Here is a 20,556-nt window from a genome sequence, read left to right as displayed (position 1 = left end):
TGCCTGTATAAAGAAATGTAAGTACTTGTAACTTTTGATTTTATAGGTTTAGAACATGTGGTTGAAATCAGATTTGAAGGGAGGAGAGAGCCACATTATGAATGCAAACTATGTGAATTTAACACGGAGATGGCACCTATGATAGAACATCTCAGTGGCTATAAACACAGAAGAGCATATATTGTAAGTAAAATTTTATGTATTTGAGTCAGTGCTTAAATACTCTATTACACCATTTATTTTCTTTTGTATAAACAGTTGTTTATACTGCGATAGCTCCTAGGGGCCTCATTATGAACTAATAATAATATATGAAGAATACTAAGGAATCCAAAGCATAGATGAATTGAGAAGATATGGCAACATTTTCATTTTTGTTGTTTAGACACGTGGTAATTAGGGTTGCTCAAGAGGCTATAATGAGATAGGGAGCATTTTATGTCCAGCTACACTAGTGACCAAAAGTCATTGCTATCTAATGGTGGCTGAAGAGAACAGCTGGTCATCTGCTCAGTAACTAGTTAAGGTATGGTCACTGAGAACCTTGGGCAGCTCCCCGTATATCCGGACTTGTGGTTTTCTGGACCCCATCAGTTGCGATTGAGTATATTATGGCACAGGTTGTGTTCAGATGATTGGCAAATGGTGATAAAGCCCATTTGTTGTTCCTGATTCAGTTAGATCTCTTGACTTCTCTTAATCCAATAGACTTGTCATTTTAGCAGGTCAGATTGCCAAGAGTAATCAGTAAATCTGTATACTAAACTAGCTTCTGGGTGTAAGTGTGTTAACTTATGATTTTTAAAGCCTTAAGTGATATAGCACTCAGTTGTTGTTGTTTTTTAAAACAATCTCTTCTCTATTGCTTGAATATGGTCTTGCTCTCAGTCCCTAGTGTAAGTTCTTATACACCAGTGACTCTGTTGTAGTGATTTGGGGCTGACAGGACTGCCCAGTTGTGAGCTCAGCTGCAAGGAAAGTGGATAAACATTAATAAAATATTCCAATAATTTATAACACATTTTAATGGGTAAAGGAGACCAAAGACTGGGTAGTCTTAAAAAGTCTGCTGATATAAGACAAAGACTGTAAGATCATGTCTGGTAACCAAGAGGAGTGTGAGACTGGAAATAAATGGACCAAAATTGGTGTGTCGGAATCTAGGTTTAATAGAGAATCTAATGAGGGGATGGGTTATTCTGTCCATCACTTCCTTTTGAGATCCTTTAAAAAAAAAAAAAAAAAAAAAAAAGACTCTTAGGGGAGGATCAAATTAACATTAGATGGCTGGAGAACCCAGGGCCTGAACGGATCAATCTATGCCATTGTGATTGTTACTTCCAACATCTTCTGGGTTGCCCAGGTCCACTGTGATACTGTTGGACCATCACAGGCCTGATTCTGATCAATGTCCTGATCATGACATTGTCACCTACAACAGCTAAATCCCCAGCACCGCCTCCCTGGTGTGTGAGCCTTGCGTTCCTGCTGTAACCCATTCCCATGTGTGTCATTTTCCTTTTTCACCCTATCTTTTTTTCCCCATCGGTTACTTTTTGCGTTTTTTCTGAAAAGAATCTGGCTTAGCTGTCTAAGACAACTCCACCTTTGCAGTACTGTTATGAGCCTGGGACCAGAGAGACAGCTACAAGCAAAACCCTAAACAACCCGACGCTGGTACAAGTTTCAGAATAGCTGATAAGACTGTGTGTTGGCCTTGTGTTTCTCTAGAAGTGAGATTTGCAAGTAAGAATCAACGCCAAAGACAGAAGCTTCATTTTCTACCTTTGTATTATTTTCTTTCCTCTTTTATGTGTGCTTGTCTTAGTTTGTCTTCAAGGAAATGGCATCAGATTTTAAGATCAACAGCAGCACCTCCAACCCATCTCAACTGCTTTTCTTCTCCCTGTACCTCTTTCCCCATCTTTAATACCCGGGGTGGTTCATAGAAAAATTGTCTATGGTTACAGTGAAAAAGAGTAAGGGATACTGTTAAAATGAAAGCCTTAATACGCTACATTTCAAACTTTTCTTTTCCGTATCTTCAAAAAAGGTTCAAGAATTTTTAGTGGTGTTTGCCATGGGACCAAGCCGGCTGAAGGTGTCTCTATTAAAACTCCTGAAGCATGTCACAACAGCTCCTTCTCTTAGTCCATCAGAGCCCAAGTCTGGTTGCCTTTAGGACATTGTACAAAGCATGTTTCTTTTGTCATGTGTCTTACCTGAGTTCTGTATAGTGTTAAAATTCTGTAATGATGAAAACTAATAAAAATTTATCATATTAAATCACAATTAGTTATATTCTGCTAGAGGAAATGTAGGACCATAATGTCTAAAATCGTATTGTTTAGTTTTCTCCACAGGTATTGTAAAATTTTCCAAAATGCATGACTCGTCAAATTTAGTATTGAAATGGTCTCAAACCTTTTTTCATTGACAGTCTAAAGAATTTCCAGATAAAATGAAGAAGAACACACCAGGCGTGAAAGAGGACAAAGTCTCATTTCTCAGACGGATAGCAAGAGAGATAGAAAAGACTGAAGGCTTAAAGATCTATAAGGTAAATTGGATAAGTTTAAACTAGCAACTAAATTTGTTCTTTGGTTCTGTATCTAGGTTCTGGCAAACTAGACACTAGGCAATGTTAAATTTTTAATTTTAAAAAGTAGTAAACTCTGTTTAATTTTACAAAATGCTTTCAGAAAGCATACATCTTCCTGAGTCAGTATTTCACTTAATGCTGGTCAAAAAATCAGGAGGATTCCTTAAAATTTCACCAAAAACTTGTTGCTGTTTTCACAGAAATTTAGAACTTTTAGGATCAGAAATTGTCCAGCCAGTCCTGTTTTCAGTGATAAAAGTTGGGTATATTACATTAAGATTCATAGTGGCAACGGGTTGAAATTGCTTATGTTTTAGAAATCCTCAGGACCTGAGGAAATTCTTGCATCTCAAACTTGATTCTTTCAGAAAACGAGTGCTAATTTGTAAGGTTGCCTGGTAATGTTTAGCATTTGTTAAATGTAAAATTATGTGGTGCAATAGGTAGTGGTAAATAAAAGTATAGTGAGATGTGTTCTCTGGGGGCCCTAGTTTCTGCTGGGCATGGCAGAGGACTTGAACTGTGGGGAAACAACCAATATTAATTCATATGTAAGTGAGGACGTCTAATCTAAACAAGCCTGTTTTTGCTTCCTAGACTGAAGGTTATACAAGACCCAGTATATCTTGTAAGTTTGTGAAATTACATTAATATAATTTTAATATATTTTAAATAAAACTTCAAATTCTGAATATTTGAACCTAACTTGAGATTACAGATAGCTGCAAAAGTTAGTGATTACTTAAAACATGTAAAATTTTAGAGCAATAGCTTTGGTATGCATATAACTTTCTGTTTTTAAATCCTCCAGTGTTTTAATTAGATGTGCAAAAAGGGATCTTGTTATATTTTTCACATTTCTGAAACATTTTGAAAATACTGAAAATGCATATGGCAGTATTGAAGATATGTAGTGTTGCTGTATGTGTGTTGGTCCCAGGATATTAGAGAGACAAGGTGGGTGAGGTAATATTTTTTATTGAACCAACTTCTGTTGGTTAAAGAGGCAAGCTTTTTAGTTACACAGAGCTCTTCAGGTCTGGGAAATGTAGTCAGTGTGTCACAGCTAAATACAAGGTGGAACAGATTGTTTAACATAAGTAGCTAACACATAACTAAGATATAATGTGAACTATGTGTTAGCTACTTATGCTAAACAATCTGTTTACATTTTGCAGACCTGAAGAAGAGCGCTACGTAAACTTGAAAGCTTGTCTTTCACCAACAGAAGTTGGTTCAATAAAAAATATTACCTCACCCATCTTGTCTCTGCTATTTAAGATCATAATTAGTAGTGATTGTACTCATTAACTCAACTGAAAAATGTATTTCAGTGAAAAATGCAGTATTATGTCATTGTTTTGGAATAAGTTGATATAAATTTCTCCTTCCTGAGTGAACTGAGGCTATGTCTACACCACACACTGCCGGCAGTAGTGTCTAGGATATGTGTAGCTATATGCTGCAGTGAAAAGCCAGCTGTGCGGTGTATAGCTATACCTGTAAGTGAGAGGCTCTGGCAGGGTGGAGGCTTTTTCCCACTACTGGAGCTCCTCATTGCTGCTGGAGTCTTTCCCTGCAGCAGGGGAAGGCTCTCTAGCACTGGGGAGGCAATGTGACTGTATGCTGTTAAAAATAGCAGTGTAGACAGGGAGGCACAGCTTGGGCAAGTAGACTGCCATGTAGGGCATGTACTTGGACTCAGACCCCTGTCCTTCAGGCGTGTCTTTACTTGCCTAAGCCATGCTTCACTATTTACACTGCTATTTATACCAGGACAAGGGGGCCTACCTGGTTATGTACTCTACAGTCTGCCCTCCACTAGAAAAACTATGGGTTCTTTATAGAACCTCTGAACTGGCTTCAGTATGCTAACAATCATCTGACCCATTAGAATGTAAGTGTAGCTGAATATTGCAAATACTATATCTTTAAAATTAGCTTAGTAATGAAAAAGGTCAGCTATAAATATTTGATCCAAATACATTTATATAATCTTGGACATCTTGGTGTGACACAATCTGAACGATGCCAGCTGGGGGCAGACAGTACCTGGTACATTTTAATAGCCTAATAGTAAGATAAGAGGGAAAGTGAATTTGGCTGATGGTGAGAAAATTTAATCAGATCCATTGGCATAATGAACAGGGCCAGTGCTGAAGAGTTCTGTACTTAACTGAGCTGGGAGTGTAGATAAATATGGAATTTATATTATGATCCGTTTGCATTGATACTATAATGACCATATGCTCTTGCTGACCGCTTCCAATGTTTTTTTTCTAGCCTCATCATCAAAGAAAAAATCAAGGTGAGGAAACCTCCAGTAAACTCCCACATGAATACATTTATTACCATCACATCACCATATATTTGAAATGATTAAGTGGTCACTTATTTTGTTTATCTCAGACCATTGCTACTTGTCTTTAGAAAAAAATCCTACATTTTTGTCTTTGTTCAGTTTTTGCTCTTGTACAAAACTTTTTTGATTATCAGTGAGTTATAGGTTATTTTAATCTTATATGTATATGTATAACTATGACTTTCTGATGTATTGCACGTGCTGAGTCATTTAATGGCAGCATGATGTATTTATGTAGAGAGAAACTTCAGATCATATCCCAGAATGGTCCATCACACCCAGGGCTGGCATTGGTTGAGAATGTTGCAAAGGTGGCACACAGTCAAAGGAGATGACCAAGATAATTAAAGCGTTTTTCTTCTCAAGGAGCTGATGTTCTGTGAAGGAGCTTTGTTACTAACTGTCTGTATAGTAGAAAAATAATAGTGATTAATTGCACTGTTAAACAATAGAATACTAACTGAAATGTATTAGATATTTTGGATGTTTTTCTACATTTTCAAATATATTGATTTCAGTTACAACACAGAATACAAAGTGTACAGTACTCACTGTATATTATTTGTATTACAAATATTTGCACTGTATAAATGATAAAAGAAATAGTATTTTTCAATTCACCTTATATAAGTACCATGGTGCAATCTCTTTATTGTGAAAGTGCAGTTTACAAATGTAGATTTATTTTTTTTGTTACATAACTGCACTCAAACACAAAACAGTGTAAAACTTTGGAGCCTACAAGTCCACTCAGTCCTACTTCTTGTTCAGCCAATCAGTCAGACAAACAAACTTGTTTACATTTACAGGAGATAATGCTGCACGCTTCTTATTTACAATGCCACCTGAAAGTGAGAACAGACGTTCGTATGGCACTTTTGTAGCAGACGTTGCAAGGTATTTACATGCCAGATATGCTAAACATTCGTATGCCCCTTCATGCTTTGGCCACCATTTCAGAGGACATGTTTCCATGCTGATGACGCTTGTTAAAAAAAAAAAATGCGTTGATTAAATTTGAGACTGAACTTGGAGAATTGTATGTCTCCTGCTCTGTGTTTTACCCGCATTCTGCCATATGTTTCATGTTATAGCAGTCTCGGATGATAACCTAGCATGTTTGTTTTAAGAACACTTTCACTGCAGATTTGACAAAACGAAAAGAAGGTACCAATGTGAGATTTCTAAAGATAGCTACAGCACTTGACCCAAGATTTAAGAATCTGAAGTGCCTTCTAAAATCTGATTGGCATGGGGTGTGGAGCATGCTTACAGAAATCTTAAAAGAGCAATGCTCCGTGCAGAAACTAAAAGAACCCAAACCACCAAAAAAGAAAATCAGCCTTCTGCTGGTGGCATCTGACTCAGATGATGAAAATGAACATGTGTTGTTCTGCACTGCTTTGGATCGTTGTCGAGCAGAGCCCATCATCAGCATGGACGCATGTCCTCTGGAATGGTGGTTGAAGCATGGAGGAGCATACGAATCTTTAGTGCATCTGGCACATAAATATCTTGCAACACCAGCAACAACAGTGCCATGTGAATGCCTGTTCTCACTTTCAGGTGACATTGTACGCAAGAAGCGGGCAGCATTATCTCCTGCAAATGTAAACAAGTTTGTTTGTCTGACTGATTGGCTGAACAAGAAGTAGGACTGAGTGGACATGTAGTATCCAGAATTTTACATTGTTTTATTTTTGAACACATTGTTTTATTTTTTGTATATAATTCTACATTTGTAAGTTCAACTTTCATGATAAAGATTGCACTACACTACTTGTATTAAGTGAATTGAAAAATACCATTTCTTTTATTTTTACAGTGCAAATATTTATCATAAAAAATGAGGTGAGCACTGTACACTTTGTATTCTGTTTTGTAACTGAAATCAATATATTTGAAAATGTGGAGAAAATCCAACAATACTTATATAAATAGTTTTCTATTGTTTAACAGCATGATTAATCACGATTAATTTTCTTAATCTCTTGACAGCCCTGTAGAAAGTGTACCTGGACTCTTCTGGTGGCCTTACTGTAATCCTATATCCTAGCATTGAATGTGGTACTACAGCTATGCCATCTGGTGGGAGGCCTTGATTAATAGTTGAGGTCACTTGGGAAGTTGAAATCTGTGTGCAGGATGGCCTAGATAAAAAAAAATTCTAAATCCTTTTTAAAATAGCTTTTATGCTGTTGCTTTAACAACGAAACTTTCTTTTTTATTCTAGGTGGGAAGATGATTACAAGCCTGAGGTAAGTGTTAGTAATTTTGAAATGTGTTGTATGATAGATATGTTTCATTGTTCTTGTTTTCTAAATGTCTACCTGTGTTTTGACTCAGTTTCCCATTTTATTGATATTGTATCCCACTTTATACAATAAAGTGAAATAACCTACCGTAACAAATCTTCATGTTGGTAAGGGATGCTTACCACTCTTTGGAGGAAGCTAAAAGGATATTAATCAGTTTTTTTGTAGGAAGCTTTGTCTCTGTACCCCAAGCCAAAAGTCAGTCAGTCTGCTTCCTCACTATTCCCTCCTTCTTTAAATCAAAGACCTTCTATACTCAATAACTTGTTAAATCTTGGGTTAGCAAAAGGACAATAAAAAAATTCTTAGATTTTTCTCAAAGATGTACCCTAGCACAATATGGTCTTGGTTCATGACCATGGCTCCTAGTTGCTACAATAATACAAATAATTAATATATATTGATGCTGCCCTGAAAAGCACTAGCCACCAACAGCTTTGTCAGCCTTATCTTGATCTTAATATCAAAGCTTTGACACACCATATGTTGTAAATCAGTGGTTCTCAAACTTTCGATACTACTGTACTCCTTTCAGGAGACTGTTATCTTGCGTATCCAAAGTTTCACCTCGCTTAAAAACTGCTTGCTTACAAAATCAGACATAAAAATACAAAAGTGGCACAACACACTGAGAACACACTTACTTTCCTATTTTGTGTGTATGAAATTTTAGTTTGTACTGACTTTACTAGGCTTTTTATGTAGCCTGTTGTAAAACTAGGCAAATATCTAGATGAGTTGATGTATCCCCTGGAAGACCTCTGCGTACACCCATGGGTAGGTGTACCTTTGTTCGAGAACCATTGCTGTAAGAACTATGATTCTTCTGGAATTTGGCACTGGGTGTTGTCTCAGGCCAACCAGTTGTCTTGATACTTTTGGCTCTCTTAGTTGTGGCCTATTTCATTGGCATGGATATGAGGAAGTTACTCACCTTGTGCAGTAGCGATGGTTCTTTGAGATGTGTGTCCCTATGGGTGCTCCACTGTAGGTGTATATGTGACCCCGCGCCTCTAATCGGAGATTTTTGGTAGCAGCATCCCATTGACCCCGCGCATGTGCCCTACCTCCCGGCTATTTAGCACTGCTCAGGCGAACCCCCCGCACTTCCTTCTCTACTACAGAGCCCTATAGAGAACTCCGAAGTAGAGGGAAGGAGGGTGGGTTGTGGAGCACCCATAGGGACACACATCTTGAAGAACCATCGTTACTGCACAAGGTGAGTAACTTCCTCTTTTTCTTCGAGTAGTGTCCGTATCGGTGTGCCGATGTAGGTGACTCCCGAGCAGTACCCACCACTGGAGGCTGGGACTTCGGAGTGGAATCTTTTACCTCAGAAAGTACTGTGGAGTCGAAGATGGTGTCAGCAGCCAAATCTTCAGTGATCGCATAATGTTCTGTGAAAGTATGGGCAGAGGCCCAAGTCGTTGCTCTATAGATTGCTGAGATAGGGGTATCCCTACGGAATGTGATTGAGGTAGAAACTGACCTCGTGGAGTGGGTATGACTCTGGACAGAAGCAAGTTGCGCCCTTGATAAGTGATTAATGCAACTAGAGACCCATTTGGATGGTCTTTGAGCCGATATCAGAGAGCTTTTGGATCTTTCTGTGGACAAAAGGAAGAATTTAGGGGATTTCTTGAAGTCCTTAGTCCTGTCCAAGTAGAATGCTAATGTCCTTCTAATATCTAGCATATGCATAATCATCTCCCAGTTGTCACAATGTGGTTTTGGGAAAAAACAGGGAGATGGATTTGTTGATTCATATGGAAAGTGCAGAGAACGTAGGGAGAAACTTGGGATATGGCCTTAGAGTTATTGCCTTAAAAAAAAAAAAAAAAAAGGGCCGTGAACGATGGATGTGCCATCAGGGTCGCTTTTTCTCCTATGTACCTAGCTGATGGTGTGGCAATTAGTAATGCTGTTTTCATGGATAGGTGTAAGAGAGAACAAGTTGCCCTGGACTCTCAGGGAGGTCTAATCAAAGCCCTGAGAACTAGGTTAAAGTCCCAAGCTGAAGTGAGTAGTGTCACATACGGGAAGAGATTCCCAATGCCCTTAAAGAATCTATGCATTAGTGGGTGAGCAAACACCAAGTGGGAAGCTGATTTCACCGCGAGATGAACCTTAAGGGAGCTGAGTGAAAGTTTAAAATGTAGTGCAAAATCAGAGGGAGGAAAGATGAGGTTGGGTCTGTTTGTTTGAAATGACACAAACTTGTAGATAGTATGTTGAGTGGTTAACTTTTGGTTGTGTTGCAACACATCTTTCAGCTTGTCAGAGCATTCTGCCTCTAAGCCTTGGAACTAAGAAGGAGCCAAGCCTAGAGGTGGAGGACCCAAAGGTTGGGGTAAAGGGTCAGCCCATTGATTTGAGAGAGCGGGTGAGGGATGGGCTGAAGAGAAACAGGAGGGCATTGCCATCTGTGTCAGGTAAGGGATCCAGACTTGTCATGGTCAAGAGGGGCAATTAGAATAACTCTCGCTTTGTCTCGTTGAATTTTCAACAGAATCTTAGAGTAGGAAACTGGGGAAAGACATACAAGTGGGCCCTGTCCCGTGGGAAGATGAGGGCAACTGCCAGTGAATGTTTCCCCAGACCAGCCCTGGAGCAGTAACAAGGACCTTTCTTGTTCCGTTAAGTAACAAAGAGATCCATAGGCAGGGTTCCCCAAAGGGTGGATATAACCACCTCTGAATTCAGTACACACTCATTGTCATGAGAAATTGGCAATGATTAGGGGTCTAGAACACATGACTTATGAGGAGAGGCTGAGGGAGCTGGGATTGTTTAGCCTGCAGAAGAGAAGAATGAGGGGGGATTTGATAGCTGCTTTCAACTACCTGAAAGGGGGTTCCAAAGAGGATGGCTCTAGACTGTTCTCAATGGTAGCAGATGACAGAACGAGGAGTAATGGTCTCAAGTTGCAGTGGGGGAGGTTTAGATTGGATATTAGGAAAAACTTTTTCACTAAGAGGGTGGTGAAACACTGGAATGCGTTACCTAGGGAGGTGGTAGAATCTCCTTCCTTAGAGGTTTTTAAGGTCAGGCTTGACAAAGCCCTGGCTGGGATGATTTAGTTGGGGATTGGTCCTGCTTTGAGCAGGGGGTTGGACTAGATGACCTTCTGGGGTCCCTTCCAACCCTGATATTCTATGATTCTAACTGTTGTTGTCGGCTGTGATGTTCTGTATCCCTGGTATATAGACAGCTGAGATGAGCACATTGTGATGGGTGCATCAATTCTAAAGTTTGAGTGCCCTCTTGTAGAGGGAGGGAGATTTGGCAGCTCCTTGGCAGTTTATACAAACATATAGGTCACATTAATTCCATCCTGACCTTTGTGTGTTGTTTTCGATGAAAGGCAGAAAGTGTGCACAGGCACTCCTGACAGCCCTTAGCCCCAAAAGAGTGATGTGGAAGGTCATTTCTGTGGAAGGCCGTTTGCTGATAAAGTCTAGTCACTGTACCGGGGTTAGTATGCTGCCACAATGAAGAGAAGCTTGGAGAATACCCTGTGTGGAGCAGTCTATACTGGTAGTGATCCTGCCCCAAAGGTAAGCAGTAGGAAATCTCCTGTACAATGGGTGTATTGAGATATGGAAGTAGGCACCCGGTAGGCTCAGGGCTAGAAATCAATCTCCTTAGTTTAGAGCTGGTCCTAACTGCTGTGAAGTAGGGTAAGGTGACTTCTGAGTGGCATGACAGGTGTATAGATGACAGATGATGCTGTAAGGTATCATTGTTCAGGCACTCGACCAGCTCATCAAAAGTGCTTATAAGAGACAGTTGGAGAGGTCACGGACTGAGGTGCAGCCTGTTCCCACTTTAAGCCCTGGTCCTCTTACACTGTGGCTCATGACAGCACTGAGATGGTGGGTATTGAGAAGATTGTGACCTGTGGTGTGGTTGAGAGGTATATCTTCTCTTCTGTCCCACAGTGTAGATTCCTAAGAAGTGTAACATGATCCAAGAATCCTTCAGGATGTGGAGAGAAAATCTGTCTTCTCCTCAAAGAGTTGGGCCCTTCAAACTGGAAGTCTGTAGCTCTTTGGGCAGTCTGGAGAGGTGTAGCCAAAATAACCCAACCACAACACAGCCCGCTTCAGTACCACTGTCATGGAGACTGGGCGGGCAGCTGTAACAGCTACATTCAGTGCTGTCTCTGGTAACAGTCTGGCTATTAACTGACCATCTCTAAGAATGGTTTGAATCTGTTCTTTTTGTGTTTCCGGTAATGTTCCAGAAACAGATGGGGTTTCCCATAATTAATAAAATTGTATTTGGCCATGACAGTCTGGTAATTTATTACTCTAAACAGTAATGTTGTCGATGAATATGCCATCTTGCCAAGCCTGATCGTATGGAGTTGACTTGACATCATGTTGCTTGCTTCGTGCATTAACCACCTCCACTATGATGGAATTGGATTGCAGATGTTGAAAACAAAGTCTGCCTCTTTGGGTAGAGATGTAGGGTTTTTTTGTTTTTGTTTGTTTGGTTGGTTTGGGTTTTTACCACTCTGTTGCTGGATGGTCCGATGGAAGCTGGTGTCTGCCAGATGACTTTAGTAGGATCTAGAATTGCCTCATTATTTGGGAGGACAATTCTAGATGAGAAGGTGGTATGCAGAATTTCCACCAACTGTGTATCTGCCACCTCCAGTAGGGGAATCTGCAGCTCATCTGCCACCCTCTTGGTATGGTCCAGAAAGTTCTTAAAATCTTCACCTAGTGATGAGGGGTGGGCAGCACAGCCTTATCTGGGAGAGATGAGGAGAAGTGTGCTGGAGGGGGAGCTTCCTCTTCAGGTTCTTCTTCCTGTTCTGAAAAAGCTTCCTCCTGTGCTGACTCAGGTGCTCTGGACAGCCAGGCTGTCCCATCTGGTGGACTCGCCCTGAGACACACCAGGGATGGTCGTGACATGTTTGTACGTTGCCCAAGAATTACAATATGACCTTGGGGGGGGGGATGAGGGAGGAAGGGGGGCATGGGCAGTGGGCTTACCTCAGGGGGCCCACACCACGATTGATGGAATTGGGGTGGACTCTTGTAGTGTGACAGTGGGCCACAATGAGGGCCAGGGAAATGATCTCCTCCTGGCCAGTGTCAGATTCTTCAGTGGGTAAGGGTGGCGCTGACTGGGGTATTGGCAGTATACATACAGCCCAGTGCCAAGAGTGATTCTGGGTGCTGGGATGTGCTCGATACCGGGGTCCTGGTACCAGGTAATGGGGATTGCAGTTCTTCCCCAATCATCAGGTCTCCAGGGTACCAGAGCTCATGCAGTACCATGGGTTCATCTGGTACCAAAGAGGAGTGTCCCTGGTATGTTGTCAGTACTGATAATTGGGCACAGCACTCCCTAAATGAGAGTTTTGTTGTGCCCAGTACAGAAAGTTTGTTGGCACCACTATTTTAGAGATGGTACTGTAATTCTCTCTCCCTGGGTACTGAGGCCACAGGTCTCCAGAGTACCAGAGCACGTGTGTTACCATGGGCTCAGGTGGTACCACAGAGGAGTGTCTGTAACATGTTGTCAGTGTCGATGGTTGGGAAGGTGCAGAACACTTCCTAGATGGGAGTTTTGTTGCACGTGGTACCAAAGGGTTTCTCTGAGGCGCTGTTTTAGAGATGATTCAGTAATTGTCCCCTTTCCTTAGGGGGCGGTACCGTTTCCTGAGAGCCTGACTACGGAAGCCCCTTGGGGACGGTGCTGGGGGGACGGTGCTGCAACAGAGCTCACAGCAGGAGACCCCTTCTCAGGTGCCTGCTTCAGAGCTGCAGTGTGGATGGCGCCCACGGTGCCACAGCAGAGCTCACAGCAGGCAGCCCCTTATCAGTGCCATGCTTCAGAGCTGCTAGTGTCCTCCTACCGAGGTGGCTGCTCTGGGGAGCCCCACCGGCTGGCCAGCTACTAGGAATGCATGTGTTTGGATTGGTGCCGAGATGGCCGCACTGGGGAACCCCTCTGGCTGGCCAGTTGGTCGGAGGAGTTCTTTTTATGAGCCTTTCCAGGGGGAGTCTGCTGGTGGCTTCCCCCTCACCCTCCCTCTTCTTCTCCTCCTCCTCCTCTTCCTCTTCACAACTCGACCCCTTTTGAAGTGAAGGCTCTGGGGATGATCCCGGGTCAGCACCCACCAGAGTCCCCTACAGACTGAAGTGTTTTCTCCATAGGGAGGAGTTTTAACTTCAGCTCTCAGCTCCTGTGAGGCTGCCGTTTTAGCTGTGGCAGGTAAAGCACTTCTGTGAGGCTTTTCCAGGCACAGCGAGAGTGTCTGGCCATTACAGGAACTGACTCCTGGCAGGAGAGGCACCGCTTGGAGCAGAGAGCACCAGGCATGCCCCTGGGCAGGTGGTTGTCATCCTCTAGCAGGGAGGAATGCTGGAGAACCTTGTCTTTACTTAATTTTTTATTTTCAGTTAAAAAAAGTCTACTAGATGCTGGGGGGGAATGCCCCCAGACAGGGCACGAAACTGAAGTTCTTTTTTTTTTTTCTCTTTCTTTTTAACGCAAAGGAATAAAATAACATAAACACTAGCCTAACTCCTTTTAAGGAGAACAAAGGTAACAAAACAAACACTACTTATGCTAATGACACAGATAAGGAAGGGACAATTGTTCATTCTGTCTGAGGCCAAAGGCGGTTGAGAAGGAAGTGAGGGGGGGTTCAACCGTGCAGTGCTAAATAGCCTCGAGGGAGGGCACGTGGGCGGGGTCAACTGGACACTGCTACCAAAAATCTCCGATTTGAGGCGCGGGGGCACATACACACCTACAGAGGAGCACCACTAGGGACTCTACTCGAAGAAGAACTGCCGGTGCCATGAGAGCTATCAAGGCACAGTGTCTCATCAGGGAAGAAATTGACTCCAGGAGAAAGATATTCACACATTATAAGAAATTCCACACTTGAATATGACATCTTCCCTCTCCATCATGGCTTGGTATCACTTGTTAAGCTTTGGATTCACCACTAGACTTCTCTTCAGTTGCAGCTTTCTTGTACATTTAAAAAACTGATCTAGTTAAACCCATACAAACGACGGTTGTCAGGCGCCCAGTCAAAAAGGGACCCTGGTGGCTCCAGTCAGCACCACTGACGGGGCCATTAAAAGTCCAGTCGAAGGTGCAGCGGGACTAAGACAGGCTCGCTGCCTGCCCTGGCTCCGTGTGTCTCCTGGAAGCGGCTGGTGTGTCCCTGCGGCCCCTATGCTCAGGGGCAGCCACGGAGGCTTCGCGCACTGTCCTCACCCCGAGCACTGGCTCCGCAGCTCCCGTTGGCTGAGATCACGGTCAGTGGAAGCTGCAGGGGTGGTGTCTGCGGGCTAGGGCAGTGCACGGAGCCTTCATGGCCGCCCCTGCGCCTAGGAGCCAGAGGACATGTCACTGCTTCCAGGAACTGCCTCAGGTAAGTGCTGCCCAGAGCCTGCACCGCACCCCGAACCTCCTCCACCAGCCCTAAGTCCACTCCCACACCCCAGCTCCCTCCCAGAGCCTGCACACCAACTGCGTGTCCCAAGCCTGAGCCCCCTCCTGCACCCAAACTCCCTCCCAGAGCCTGTACCCCGCACCCCCTCCTGCACTCCAAACCCCTCGGACCCAGCCCAGAGCCCCCTCTTGCACCCCAAACCCCTCATCCCCCATCCCACCTCAGAGCCCACACCTTCAGCTGGAGTCCTCATCCACCCGCACCCTAACCTCCTGCCCCAGCCCAGAGCCCCCTCCTACACACTGAGCCCCTCATCCTCAGCCCCAGCCCAAAGGCTGTACACCCAGCCAGAGCCCTCACCACAAACCCCTCAGCTCTGGCTCGCCCCCAGCACCCACACCCCAACCCCCTGGCTCAGTCCAGTGAAAATGAGCTAGAGTGGGTGAGAGCAGGGGATGGAGTGAGTTGGGGAGGGGCCTTGGGATAGGGGTGGGGCCTCAGGGAAGAGGATGGGGGAAGTGTGTTCTGTTTTGTGCAATCAGAAAGTTGGCAACCCTAATGCAAACTCTTTTATGGAAACATTTATATTGTTTTAGAACAGTCTCATATAACTGTATCTTGCTTTGGTATATGTACCTTTAGTTAAACTTGTGCAATTGGATGTTCAGAGTAGAGGCCCGGAGTCCTAATTCATCCACTGACACACTGACCATGCACAAGCCTCTCAACCTCACTTCCGACTATAAAATAGGCATAATTACTTCTATCCCTCACAGGTGCTAATTTTTTATTTTTTTTGTAAGGTGCTTTGATTATCCTTATATGATATATGTTAAGAGTAAAGTAAATCCTATTAGCAATTCACCTTAAGAATATCAATTTATCAATAGCTGTAACATTTGAAATAAAATATTAAATATTTAACAGTAAAAGACCTGTTCTCTTATGGTCAACGTGAGAACAGAAAGGTAATTGCTGAAAGTGAAGAGGATTTTCAGGAACTCTATATCTTGGGAACTGAAGTCTGTCTTAATTTTGAAATTTACGTAGTCCAAAATGGAAATATTGCTGCTGTTGTATATACAAGCAATAAGGACCTAAGATTATAATTGCTGTAAAAACTTTCTTCCCTCAAGCATTTGGTTGTTATATTTTATGATGTTTTGCAGAAGAATATATATAAACACTGTAATCAGTCCTTGTGGTGGTTTTTCCCCCCCTACAGAATGATCCAGTTCGAAAGCAGAAAGCCCTAGAGTACTTGGTATGTACAAAACGTGCTTTTGCCAGGATTTTGCTACGTTTTAATACTGGATTTGCACCACTGCAGAAAGAACAAATCTTGCATGAATCACTGGGAAGAGTATGAATAAACTTGATCAGTAATTCCTACTTTTCAAGTCATATTTCTTCACATCTTATTTCACCAAATCTTAAAGATTGGGCAGCTGCAGTATAAATAAATCCTTTGCTGCTTGCTGTTGCCCAGAACATCATACACTAGAACTTGAATTTGAACTGCTTCAGGGTTCAAAGAAATAGAGCCTGATATCTCTGCTTTTTGTAGTAGAGATTTTAACATTAGCTGCTGTAGTAGTTTTTAATAATGTTTAATGTCTAAAATGCTTTGCAAGGAGAATGTTCATGATTAATTATGGCTTGTAATTTGTTTAGGTAAGTGTCTAGTCTGTATTTTGAAGCTCTGAGAAGAAAAGGTTACTTAACTATTTTCTTTAAAAAAAAATTTGGAGAGAAGCTCAAACACCTGCTTCATCCTGCCTTTTTGGTTTTTACTGTGGTGCTCTCTGGCTGCTCTCCCACTCTTTTATGCCATTTTGCCCCATCTATATAACAAGATTCCAGGAATCTCAATCTGAATGCTAAAATGTCTGAGGCAGTGGAAACAGCTACCAGTGTGGATGAGAACCCTCTTTATTTAGATTATCATCTGGTTCAGCCATCACTGGGATTTGAGGCCTGTTAGCATCCAGTTTGTAAGTTCTCAACCCTTTTTTTGCTTTTCTATACACACAACTTCACAAATTACACCATCCACTGGCCAGGGCTTTCAGCTGCTTGTATGATGACAGGTTTCAGAGTAACAGCCGTGTTAGTCTGTATTCACAAAAAGAAAAGGAGTACTTGTGGCACCTCAGAGACTAACCAATTTATTTGAGCATAAGCTTTCGTGAGCTACAGCACACTTCATCGGATGCATACTGTGGAAACTGCAGAAGACATTATATGCACAGAGACCATGAAACAATACCTCCTCCCACCCCACTCTCCTGCTGGTAATAGCTTATCTAAAGTGATCACTCTCCTTACAATGTGTATGATAATCAGGTTGGGCCATTTCCAGCACAAATCCAGGTTTTCTCACCCTCCGCACCCCCCCCCCCCAAACTCACTCTCCTGCTGGTAATAGCCCATCCAAAGTGATCACTCTCCTTACAATGTGTATGATAATCAAGGTGGGCCATTTCTAGCACAAATCCAGGTTTTCTCACCCCCCACCCCCATACACACACAAACTCACTCTCCTGCTGGAAATGGCCCACCTTGATTTTCATACACATTGTAAGGAGAGTGGTCACTTTGGATGGGCTATTACCAGCAGGAGAGTGAGTTTGTGTGTGTGGTTTTTGAAAAAAGGGGGGGGGGTGAGAAAACTTGTATTTGTGCTGGAAATGGCCCACCTTGATTATCATACACATTGTAAAGAGAGTGGTCACTTTGGATGGGCTATTACCAGCAGGAGAGTGGGGTGGGAGGAGGTATTGTTTCATGGTCTCTGTGTATATAATGTCTTCTGCGGTTTCCACAGTATGCATCCGATGAAGTGAGCTGTAGCTCACGAAAGCTTATGCTCAAATAAATTGGTTAGTCTCTAAGGTGCCACAAGTACTCCTTTTCTTCTAGCTGCTTGTATAAATCTCATTTCCTTAATTTTTTGCTCGAGTTGGTCATAGAACTTCATTTGAATCCATCTATTTGTTTCCCAAAACTTATGATCTCCTTGGGGAAGTCCGGTTGAGTATTTGAGATAAGTATTCTTTAATTATTGTTTGAAACTTAATTAACCTTTTTGAATGTGTGCTTATTTTTAATTTGACAGGAAACTTTTCGGGTCACCTCAGACACAGAAGCAACTCTGGTAGTTAGTATTACACAAGATCTGACAGAAGCTTTGAAGACCTTTTGTAAAAAGAAAGCAGCTGTAAGTAATCTGTCTACTTCAATGACTAGTTCTATATTGTCGTGTTCTGTTGCAAGGGTTTTCCCATTTGTTTACCCACTCCTCCCATTCATAATAATGTAACGTCCCTGCAACAATTATGGCAATTGGCACAGAAATTAGAAAATAAATATAAGTAGCTGTCTTTTAGTATAAGTGTGCTTGGTGTTGAGAAGTTAATTGCATTGTTTTTTCCCTTTAATTTCTTTTCCATGTCCCATTTTGTCCTGTTTTTCTCCCCTCTGCATGTGCTTCTCTGCAGTTGGCCTCCTTTACCTCCTTCTGCACATGCTTACATGTTGCCTAATTGTTCTCCCACCACACTGCTTTCCTGCTACGTATATATCCAAGATATAAGTATTGGTATTTTCCCCCCAAGTGACATTACTTCATTCTTTTCTCCCCTGGACATGTGGGCAGTTCTCATTGGTGGCATGTAGTTCTGTTCCTGCTTGAGGCTTTGAGTCATGAGGACAGCTTCTGCTTCTTCTCATATATCAGCAGACTGTAGTAGAGACGTCTAGGCTGGTTGCTCTTCTGTTTCTATCTGCTTATATATAGGGATCAGTGAAAATCATGGTTTCATGGAACTTGTGAAATTAGCCTTGTATTGTGACTTTCAACAGCAGAGAGGCAGAAGCATGCATCCCTGCTTTCTCCCTATTGAGACCACGGCTGCTCGTGGCAGGTTAGCAGACTGGTCCCATTCTGGAGGGGGGCAGGGAGGTGGTGGGTTGGTCCTATTCTGCATGGGAGGGGATTGGCTGGGGTGGGGATATGTCTCATTATATGGCTCCAGATGGTCTGGCCCAGTTCATGCTGTCTGGCTCCCGCCAAGGTTGCTGCTTCCTGTCTGGCTGTTGGGAGGGGGGAAGAAGGGCTGGCTCTGGCAACGCAGTGGTTGGGAGCCTGGCCTGCCTACACACCATGGCTCCTGCAGTCCCGAGGGAGACACTGCAGGACCTGAGACCAGGATCCATCCCTCCACCGTAACCAACGTCTTAGCTGTGCGGCCATTGCTTGGAACAGGAGCAGGTGTGTGAAGGGCCCTGCCCTGGCAGGAGGATAGAGTGGATGGATCCTGGTCTCAGTTTCTCACCAGCTGGAGCTTCAGTTTTTTCCCGGGACCTGCAGGGGCCACTGGTGTGTGGGCCACACTGAGGCTCCTAATCACTATGCAGTAGCCTGGCCTGGAGCTGCATGCAGAGTGAGCCAGGCTCTGATCCTTGCCTCATGCTGGGCTGGGTCAGATCAGTTAGCACCGTGTGGTGAGACATGCTGCCTGCCTGCCACCCCTCGTTTCCTTGGATTAGGACCTGCCCACCATCTCTGCTTTCCCCACAGGCTTGGGACTGGCCTGCTCCCCCTTTCCCCCCCTCCCCCGAACAGCCTCCTCACTGTTGGAAAAATCGAAGCAGTTTGGTTCTGGGGGGACTCAGCAGCCATGCATATCCCATGAAATTCAAATGTTCACCCATGACATTGCCATGAATATTATTTTAAAATATAACAAAGTTTTGAAAACCTGTACAGTAACTGGAGAAGGAAGAGGGGAATAAGGAAAATAATCACTGAAGTCTTTCAAGGAAAAAAACATGAGCACTGTCAAAACTAGAATGTATTAATACTAGCCAAATGGTAAGTATGGTTGGTTGGCTTTCATTTTGTTAGCACTCGGCACATTTTGATAAACAGGTATCATAAGGCGTGGGTGTGTATGCATGAGAGAGAGAAAGCTCAAAGGCCTAACTTGTGTATTTGAGGTTGATTTTACTCAGATTAATGGCTAATTCAAAACCCAGGTCAAATGGGAGGAAGTCATTGTTCCTCACATTGATAGTTGGGAGAAAAATAGGGAGCAAACTTGAGCAGCACAGCAAAACATAGGATTCATTGCTTAAAAATACCATTGCCAGTGAACATTTATTGGCATGCTATGGGAAAAGTTGCTATTTTTGAAATGTTGGAAATGAAATGTAAATTTTTAGAACAAATACCATGAGGTGTGCTATTTTTTTTCCCCTAGGTCAATTATGCCAGCAGCCTGAGGCCATTGATGTCAATATCTCAGGATGAGCTTTCAGCAGGAAAAAACATCCAAAAACCCTATAAGTCTTATGAAAATTACAAAGGCAATTCAGGTACTTTGCAGGGTGTCTTTGCCGAAATATTATTTAGAAAGTGGATTTGAATTCACAGAACATGATATTTGAGGACTTAAACTTCTGCCCAGTCATGCTACTCTGCCACTAGAATGCTGTGCTTTAGAAGTGCTCTGTGATTTCCATTTGTTGTCTGGTTCAATTCAAGGAGTTTGGGGTTTTAATCTGTTAAATCCTTCCTGATTCTGGTACTGACCACCTGAGGACCTGCCCATCTCATTGGGTGGTGCCAGAGTAGCTGAGATTAACAGGCGGTGCTAGAGCTGTCATCTTCTGGCTTTGATGAGAGGGTTTCTTCAGTGAGGGGTTGGTCTGCCATATTTTCCAGTGAGCAGAAATAAATCGTCTGGAACCACTAAGGGCACAGAGTAAGATGCATGCCTCCCAGCTTGTGACCTGCTCTAAAGTATTATTAAACCATTTTGGCAAAAAAAAGAAATTACGT

General features: G+C 42.8%; 1 protein-coding gene across 1 annotated transcript in view; it reads left to right on the top strand.

Annotated features, from left to right (window-relative positions):
- The window catches only part of LOC311516461 (uncharacterized protein), a 67,094-nt gene that overhangs the window by 34,320 nt on the left and 12,218 nt on the right, over window positions 1-20,556 (top strand). The window contains exons 8-15 of the mRNA XM_084620548.1: window positions 47-183; window positions 2,441-2,560; window positions 3,200-3,230; window positions 4,886-4,910; window positions 7,198-7,222; window positions 15,937-15,975; window positions 17,830-17,931; window positions 19,976-20,090. Coding sequence (XP_084476674.1) covers window positions 47-183; window positions 2,441-2,560; window positions 3,200-3,230; window positions 4,886-4,910; window positions 7,198-7,222; window positions 15,937-15,975; window positions 17,830-17,931; window positions 19,976-20,090 — 594 coding nt within the window. The remainder of the gene's footprint in view (window positions 1-46; window positions 184-2,440; window positions 2,561-3,199; window positions 3,231-4,885; window positions 4,911-7,197; window positions 7,223-15,936; window positions 15,976-17,829; window positions 17,932-19,975; window positions 20,091-20,556) is intronic.

Source organism: Lepidochelys olivacea, assembly GCF_965140295.1.
Source record: "Lepidochelys olivacea isolate rLepOli2 genome assembly, chromosome: 2".
NCBI lineage: Eukaryota > Metazoa > Chordata > Testudines > Cheloniidae > Lepidochelys > Lepidochelys olivacea.
The sequence above is the reverse complement of the archived record's forward strand: the minus strand, read 5'-3'. Positions and strand labels throughout refer to the sequence as shown.